Genomic DNA, 9,168 nt, shown 5'->3' with positions numbered 1-9,168 from the left:
CTATGCTCTACTTTATTTTTAAAAAGTAACTCAAGATCTTATTCTATGTTTAATTGTTGTAATAATGATGTCTTCTTTACAGACAAAGATACTACAACAAAATAATGGCACAATAAAGGAATTTTTGTTGTTGTTTTTTCTCTTTGTAATATCTTCATATACCAGTAAAAAATAAACTCTTTAATAAATAAATATATAATAAATATTTGAAAATTGAAAATGTATAAATAGGTCCATCCTTTAAAAAAAATGTTCCATCTTGGTGTGGCATGTTTCATAGTCCACATTACACTCAGGTTTTTTACATAGAATTTTTTACATAACCTGCAAAATCCTTCAAGGTCCTTAAAATATATGTAGCAGTAATCCTGGCCAACCATGTCAATCCATTTCTTCAACATGAAGTATCTATTTTTAATGTAACTTTTAGAGTAAACATATTCCAGAGAGGTGAGGCACCAGAGCAGCAAACTAGGTAGAGTTCCCATTATCCACGTCTTAGAGATTTTCAGCTTCAATCTAGCATTAAGGACTGAGCCAGTGTACGTAAGGGAACTTAATCCACTTATAAAGAGAGATCTTGAGCTATGTCCAGCCAAAGTTTTTTTGTTTGTTCCTAATGTTCTTTCCAAATTCAGTCTCTGAGTGGAAAATAGGCTCTGAAACATTCTGAATGTCTTCCTGGGTTATTATTTTACTCTGGGAACTATAATAAGAAAAAATGGTTGCAGTTTGGTTCTTCAGTAAAGACACGATCACAGTCTAAGTGTATATTAGTATGTCCTTATACAATGCAGGAACTCTTTCTGGATCCACTGGTCTAGGCAGGAAATGCGTAAACTTCTGATGTCTTTTGGACCTGGCACCATCTCTTGGAGTTCCGTCTTTGTTAAGTGCCACAAAATACCTGCGGCCAGTGTCTCCGTGTTTATAAATGTTGGATGAATAGGTATTATACCAGTTCTCTTCAAATTGCTCCCTAAAGATGCATTCAGAAGTCAGTTTCTCCTAAAAGAGAGAAGATAACTGTCATTAAAAAAAAAAGAAAAAAACCTTTGAAAATATTTTTTTAGAAAAATCTCAACTCTCTTTTTAGTTCTTTGCCTATAATTATATCCTTGCCAAGGAAGGAGAAAGATTGAATTGTTTTTACTTTATTTTGCTTTGGTTCTTATGTAACTTGGAATTCTTTCTCCCAGCAGTTAAATTCAAAGAACTTTGTTTCATGTCAATTCTCAATTTTATTTTCAAATACTTAAAAAAATATTCTGAACTTTCTCATGCTCCATTTTATTTCCCTCCTAATACTATCACCAACAAAGAGGCCTGTAGTTTATGTTGTTCCATCATTAGATGCCAAAGTTCTACGTAGAAAATCTCTACTACATCTTGAAACACTTCAGGTTCTTGCTAACATCCAAATTCTTAATTTAAGATCATCACTCCAAACCATATATATTTGCTTTATGAATTTATTAATTTATTACTTGTTGATACATTCCCCATGACTAACTTTGATCTGGATGTTACTTTTAGGTAAATGCAGGAAAAGCCCAGTAACTTCTTGTCTCTTCAAAATGGACTGTATATTATTCTAAGAGTTGATTTTTTTAATACAACATATACATGAAAAAGGGAAATTATGTGCATGCTTTTCTCCTTCAATTGTAATTCTACTCTTGTGATTATTACACATGTAGTATTTCTCTTCTAAACAGACAGCCTGGAAAGAGCAAGGTTTGCTGTTATGAAGGACAGAAATAAGTGGAATGCCACTTACTGAAATATTATAACCAATTTTTTCTGTGTATATGGAGTTTCTAACTGTATATGTGGTCTCAGTTGAGATTTTAAGGGAAAAAAGGTACTAGACAGTACCATCAGCTAAATCATAGCGTAAATTGTCTTTGTAACTTGTTAGAGACTTTGACTTTAAGAAGTGATTTTGGCTTGGCCGGTGTTGCTCAATGGTTGAGCACCAACCATTGAGCCAGGAGGTCATGGTTTAATTCCTGGTCAGGGCACATGCCCACGCTGTGGGCTCCATTGCCAGTGGGGGACATGCCAAAGGCAGCCAATCAATGATTCTCTCATCATTGATGTTTCTCTCTCTCTCTCTCTCCCTCTCCCTTCCTCTCTGAAATCAATAAAAACATATTTTAAAAAATAAAACAAAGACAGCAAGTGATATATACTTAGCTATAGAGGACGATAATGAGTAGAAAATTTTTACATTAAATGAATGTAAAGGCAAAAAGAATCTAACATGGCAGAAAGAAAATGCTCTCATTTTCTTTATCTCTGGTGGGAATGACCAAAATATGAAGAAAAGTAAAAAGACCTAAGATAATGGGCAGGAAAGCCTAGTGAGCTGAAAGCAATACGGGTTTAAGCTTTGGAAAATAAAACTGAGCTACTATACTATTGCTCAGACACATAGAAACATATCAGAACATAAAATTTGTACATAAATATATTTCTTCTTAAATGCATTATTAGTATTTTACTTACAAAATGGATAGTCATTATTTTATGAATTACATAATTTTTTAAAAATACGTACTGATCCATAGAGTTCTCCTTTGTCATTCATTCCAAGGTAGAGACCACTGTCCACACCTCTAATACTGACCAGTCCCACTGCCACACTGATGAATTCCAGGATACCTAAATTCATTAACAAAATAACAATTTGTATTTATTAATGAACATATGACTAATAAAAATCTTCCAAACAGCAGTAGACCAATGTTGCTAGCTATAAATATAATGATGTACATGATAGTCCTATGTAAACTGAAAAGTGCTGTACAACTGACTTAGTCTGATGGCTCTCCTATTTTATAGATGGGAAAAAAACTAAAAAGAAAATAATCTCATCATTGTATAATGTTAAGGGTATAACACCTTAAACCAGACAGGCCTGGGTTTGAATGACAGTTCAGGAATTCACTGGCCATTTGAACTATGCAAATCATTTGTCTTCTTTGAGCTTCAGTTTCCTCATATGCAAATTAAGGGAAATGCCTCCCTACAAGAGAGAGGTAAGAACTAGCACACACATTAGGCATTCTACAAGTGGAAGCTATTGTGATCATAAATTACTATATAATAGAGGTGTTCTTAGCTCTCTGTGATCTCATTAGTTAATTATAACCATGTTCTATTAATTATGCCTTTGTGGGGTTTTTATTGCTGTTTTGTTGTTGTTGTTGTTGTTGTTGTTGTGCCTTTGTGGGGTTTTTGTTGTTGTTTGTTGTTGTTGTTGTTGTTTTGCTTACCATGAGTCAAGTCAATCTTTTTCTAGCTGCAACCAGTATAACTTATACAGCTATGTTGGTATTTTATATTTTATTGAGAATCTTCTATTTACATTTTCTATCTGGTCCTCCAAAACAGCCCTCCAGCATAGGTATGGAGATATTATCATCCCATTTACATATAAAGAAACTGAGGCTCGGGGAGGTTTACTGACTTGCCTAAGGACATGACATTTGTGATCAATAGAGCCCATACTTGAACTCACACTTCTGAACCTTAATCCAATGCTTCTACCTGAGAACACTGTTTCTTGAATGCAATTCAGTAGTTTCAAACTTTATAGATCCTATAATATGCTATTTTCTGTCACATGATTTTTAAAAGTAAATTTTATAGTTCAAAGAACTATAATTCATTAAATGTGATAGCCAAATACCAAGAATTTAGCATGCAAATCAATTTTCTATTAATAACTTTCTAGAATTACTTTCATTTACCAGAAGGTAAACTAGTGTTAAAAACTCTCCACTTAATACACTAAAATACCATAGTAAAGAAAAACAACAACAAAACACCACAAAACTTAATGTTTATGTCTGCAACATGCTTTTTCTAACCTTTGGACTAATGTCTTTGTCTTGTTCTTCCTCTTAGATTTTGCAAGTATATAGACATACTTTCTGTACTTGGGACTTCCTTCCTCAATAGCTTTCTACCTTTACCCATTCACCCCCTCTTAAGCTCTACAAACAGTGTAAATGTGCACCATTTAGTCTGAGTCTTGCTTTTAAGTCATTTTTTTTATTGTGCAAGTTTCTATTTGGACACATGATATTCCCAAGTCCAGGGGAAAGTACAAAATCTAGTTATTTGCCTATACGGAGGGCTCTACTCTGTCCAGAGCCTACTTCATTCTTTGGCAAAAACGCAGATTCTTAAGCTTTAATGTAGATTCTTAAGAGCCCAAAATGAATGTTTTCAAACTATTAGAAGATCATGTAGAATACTAGAGCTATCAAGGATCTTACAGCAACAATACATTACTAAATAGTCTATAGTGGCTTAAAAGAGTCAGTGTCCCTAAGGCAGAGAGAAGAGAAGATATAGCAGGAAGATGCAGACTCCATAGAACAGCTATTATAATGACAACTTTAGAGGTAGGGAGTAAATGGCAATTAAATTTGCTGTCAGGCTCATTAATGATGGATTCATATTAGAAATAAAAATATCGGGCCAAATCATGTTGGTAGAAGTAGATACGTTAATGAAATTTCATCCAGGATACACTTACAAATGTGTAATTATTGAAGTTGTATTGAATGTTAAATTTACATTGAAAAGGATACTCTGGCTCACGTGTAACTTAATTTTCTTTAAGTGTCTGCTTTACATTAAGATGCTCCTGTCTTTCAAAGAACAGGAACTGATTAACTGATTAGGATGCATAATAGAGCCAGTTTTCAAATCCAATAAAATGTTTCATTTGCATATAGACCAATTATATAACAGATCTTATATTCATTTTTCTTGCAAAACTAAAACCACCTATTCTTTAATTCTCATCTTAAGATATTGCTATCTTGTCAAAAATATGAAATTGTGGAAAGATAAAAATTACACATATTCTTAAAATAATTCTATTAGATAGTTTCAACTTTATTAAATAACATCCAAAACTTCATACATAACCAGGTATAAATAATTTTGTAATGGCTCATAGGGTTGATGGGAAAAGGGATATGTGTGGGTTTTTTTGTGTGTTCCTCTTAAAGATTTTAGCCACACTTTTTAATTCTGATCCTTTTTCTCCTCAAGGAAATAGTATACCACCTAGTAATTTGTAGTCATTAGATTCTTAAATGAGATCTGACAAGTCTTTTTTTATTTATAATATGAGGTGGCAACTAAGCTAATTCCTTCACAAAGAGTAGACATGAAAAACTTTCCTTAAGAGGTAATCGCAGATTTTAGATAGATTTTCTAATGCCCAGTGTCCCATAAAAAGACTTGGAGGTACTTTGTCTTTCTGGTATCATTTTCAAAGCCAGCCTTCTTTAAAATCATAATAAACAGGTGAGTCAACCCACAATGCAACCACATCAGACAAATCTATGGAAAATAGGGGAGAATAAAGGAAAAGCCTCTAAAGAAATATGTTTGATCTCAGTTAAGCTCTTTTTAAAGTAATGATTCCATGTTTAGGTATTAGGTAAACTCCTACTGTGCAGAGAAACTCTATTATAAGTATAGAGCTAACTCCAATAGGAAATTATTTTAACCTCACTGGGACCTTTCTGCTATTGATGTGGTTTTGCAATTTTAAAATCGAGAATTCTGATTTTTTTACTTAATTGTGACCAAATCAGTATAAATTATCAAACATGTTAATTTACTTTAACATCTGAAATATCCAATCTTAAGCTTTTTCAAAATTAGTTTTTTGATGACACAGAAATGAGTTTTTAAAAAAAGTAGCAAAATAATTTCATAATTAGGAATTAAAACCCTAGGAAAAGAAGGCAAGTAGCGAAAGAAACATATAAAATTATACATGCTAAACATAAGTTTCTTCTCACCTACACTCCTTTGTAGTAAATTATGATGTCTTAGCTATCAGAGGCCACTAGGAGGCACTGTAATGCATTGTAGAGTCTGTTCATTCTAGGCTACCAGACCAATCTGGTTATCTTCTCTTTGTGACAGTAAATATTTTATTCTGATAAGTAGCCTCCCACCATAGAGTGACAAACGAGCACAAAAATCAGTCAAAGTCATATTTTTGCAATTACTAAACAATTACTCAAAAATTTAGCAAAAAAAAAAAATTACCCTAAGATAGTAATTCTGATATGCAATCTTCATTTCTTGAGGAATGGATTTAAATACCAGTTTAATGAGTGTTATCAAGTCTACAAATATTTACTCAAAGAAGCAACTCTTGTCATTGGGGAGATTACATGAATTGCAAGTGTTCCCAAGGCTACGTTATGTATCAGAGGGGGAAGTCTGAATATTACCTAAGCTTAGCTTCCACCTGCTCTACTTATAAGCCTTAATACATTTGTGTTCATTTCTAAACCTCCTGGTAGCTGCAGGGTTTTTCTGTCATGAATGAAGTGCAACAATTCTTAGAGGTGAGAGAGCTGAGCCACCTGGTGTCACCAAAGTTCATGAGAATCAGAATCTCAGGCTCTTCCATTTAGAACCCACTTTCCAAAAGTGACCCCAAGGTTGGCCACTAGGTCATGACACGTTTGACTCATAGTCACTGGGAATTCGGAAGAGATCAGCGGGAGCTGCAAACATACGGGTTTTAAAAAGTTCATTTTCTAGGCCTTGGAGTGCTACCAAATGACCACCCCATGCTCATTTCTACACTGAGAGTGACAAACGCCACTCAGCCCAAGATTTCCACTTCTCCAAAGTTTTAATGAGTACTAGGGCCAAAAAGGGAATGAGAGTAAAACAAGGAGATTAGAACAAGGTAAGAGAAGGCCATTTAGAGAAGAGATTCTCAGAGAATCCTACAGTGCTGAGGAAGGTGAGGGAAACCTGATCCCGTGTTGGGCCCCTTCGCATTGCTGCTGACCAGTAAATGGTATCTTTGAGAGAAAAACAACAACAGTGAATCTCTCCAATGATGTCCCAAATTTGATGATCAAACCCTTTGAGAGTGCTAGGCAGTTAACTCTAATATGATGAACAGTTCTGCAATGGGGGGAAAGGTCCCGGGGTGTCAGAACCTGAAAGCGTCTTAAAGCGATCACCTATTCAATCCCATCCTTGTACAATCAAGAAAACCACGGCTCAAACTGGTGCGGGCACTTGCTAGTTGGGGAGGAATTAACAGCAGAGACGTTCTGATTTCCCAGTCTAGTGACTTAAGGATCTGCCTTCACAATCGCCCACTTGTTTCTTTCCCTTAACCCCTGCGGCTCCCAGCGCCGCGGAGGTATTCTGAAACCTGTCCCTGGGTGTTCCCACCCATATCTTCTTTCGCTTCCCCACTTCCTCTTACGTGCGGTCAACACCGAGATCTTTGCTTTGGGGTTTCGCAGTTTGTAAAGAGGAGCCTAGCGGAAGGACTGGGCATGCTCAGTAGCCATAGGCGCTCGCTCTCTCTCTCTCTCTCTCTCTCTCTCTCTCTCTCTCTCTCTCTCTCTCTCTCTCTCTCTCTCTCAAATAGCACTTTTAAACGCGCAGAGGACTGCTGCCAGGTGAGCCTGACAGGAGCGACGGTGCCCACGGAAAGTCCACCTGCTGCCTCTGCAGGTGGGCACTCGCTGTGCTCTCGGTGGGCAGGTAAATGCTCGCACCCGCACAAGAGCAGAGCAGCCCTGAGTGCTAACTGCAGGGTGTGTTAAAGAAGCGAATGCTTCCTGTTCCTACTTTTTGCTGATAAAACGGTGGGGGGCGGGGGGGTGGAACGTGACAGGAAGTGGGAGGAAATAGTGTGGGGATTTTAAAAACAAAAACAAACAACTGCCTGCGAGGTAGGCGGTGCGAGGGAGACCCAGGCAGCAGAAGGGCTGGGAGTAACGCGCGCGCGGAGCCCCCCCTTTTCCCCCTCCCGCCCGGGCTTCCGGAGCCGCGGGCCCGACCTCAGTTAGAGGACCAGCCCTCGGGGGTCCCCGCGCTGCTCCCTCGAGAGCCAGCCCCGTCTCCCTGCGCCGGCGAGGAGGGCGGCGGCCGGGTGCGCAGAGGAGCCGGGCGGGGGCGCAGGTACCTACCGAAGAGGCTGTGGTCCTGCCGGGTGCCCCGCACGCTGCCGTCGGGCAGGATCTGCAGGTGGAAGCCGGTGCGGCAGTAGAGCTGCCGGCGGCGCAGGATGCCGTGCAGGTGCGCCAGCTCCGCGCCCCCCGGCCCGCGGGCGCCCCGCTCCGCCGCGCCCCGCCGCTCGCCCAGCAGCGGCGGCCGCTCCCCGGCGGGGGGCAGCAGGAAGTGCGAGCCCACCTGCTGGCCCAGGCCCTCCAGGCCCCCCAAGAGGCCCCCCACTTCGGCTAAGGGAGCCATGGGTGGAGGGGTCAGAGGGAGAGGCGGAGGATCGGCCGAGCAAAAGACGCCCAATAAAAAGGACAGCTGGGGTGGGAGGGGAGTGAAGAAAAACGATAGCGAACGGAGCGCAGAAAGTTCGGACCCGGCTACTCCTGCGGGGTCGCGGGATGAACTTGGCGCTGCGGGGGCTGGGAAGCGGCCGCTGGCTCGGCGCGATCCTCTCTCCGTGGGCAGGTGGGAGCGGGCTGCGGGCCTCGCAGAAGCATCTAGGGCTGCGGCTGCCGGCACTGGGGCAGGGGGCAGGGGCGCCCGCTCCGCAAGCCGATCAGAGCCGTCCTGTGTCCATACACGCCGAGTATATAAGCGGGTCCTCTTGACATATGCTAATCGAGTCCTTTCAAGCGCGCTGGGGAGGTTCTGTTTGAAATCTTAAACCGGCCTCCTCTCAACACGTTTTCGCTCTTCGGAAGTGACCAAAGGGGGCCCTGGACGCTTCTCTGTCCGTGCAATCGCCAAAAGCATTCCCACACGTGGCCAGAGCCGGCCAGCAGCTTCGGGGAGGCGCAGTCAAGGCCCCTCTTTGGGGCTGGCTGTCTTGGGAACAACCTTGATGCAGCTCCGCCGCTGCTGTGCAACGGCCTTTGATGTGCGCTCCTCTGCAGTGATAGATGGCTGCTAAAAGGAGCCCAGCTTGGCAGGTATATAGGAGAAGGGGAAGTGGGGCGGGAGGGGAGGCCGGGAGGGGGAGGGGGAGGGGGAGCAGAGGGAAAGGAGAGGAGAGGAGGCGAATTGGACTCCTCCGGAGCTGCTGGGAGAGCCTGCAGTGGACAGGTGCAAAGAAAGGTAAGAGAGGGAAAAGGGAAAAAGGGCGTTACCTGAGGCTTAGACCTGCCCAGACACACATGAAAGGAG

General features: G+C 40.8%; 1 protein-coding gene across 1 annotated transcript; it reads right to left on the bottom strand.

The window, feature by feature from the left end:
* Window positions 1-302: 302 nt before the first annotated feature.
* FGF20 (fibroblast growth factor 20) lies at window positions 303-8,323 on the bottom strand. Its single transcript, XM_036300063.1, has 3 exons — window positions 7,992-8,323; window positions 2,564-2,667; window positions 303-1,008 (listed from the first exon to the last, which is right to left on the bottom strand). Exons 1-3 carry the CDS (start codon window positions 8,272-8,274, stop codon window positions 763-765), a joined length of 633 nt encoding a protein of 210 aa, XP_036155956.1. The 5' UTR covers window positions 8,275-8,323; the 3' UTR covers window positions 303-762.
* Between the last annotated feature and the right edge of the window lie 845 nt (window positions 8,324-9,168).

This window comes from Myotis myotis, unplaced genomic scaffold (assembly GCF_014108235.1).
Source record: "Myotis myotis isolate mMyoMyo1 unplaced genomic scaffold, mMyoMyo1.p scaffold_m19_p_3, whole genome shotgun sequence".
NCBI lineage: Eukaryota > Metazoa > Chordata > Mammalia > Chiroptera > Vespertilionidae > Myotis > Myotis myotis.
This window is presented reverse-complemented; position numbering and strand designations above follow the sequence as displayed.

Coding starts and splice junctions, on each gene's coding strand:
- FGF20 (XM_036300063.1), bottom strand. CDS start 8,274: ATGGCTCCCTTAGCCGAAGTGGGGGGCCTCTTGGGGGGCCTGGAGGGC. Junction 2,668..7,991: donor GCAGGACCACAGCCTCTTCG/GTAGGTACCTGC, acceptor TAATGAATTTAG/GTATCCTGGAATTCATCAGT. Junction 1,009..2,563: donor AAGGAGAACTCTATGGATCA/GTACGTATTTTT, acceptor TCTCTCTTTTAG/GAGAAACTGACTTCTGAATG.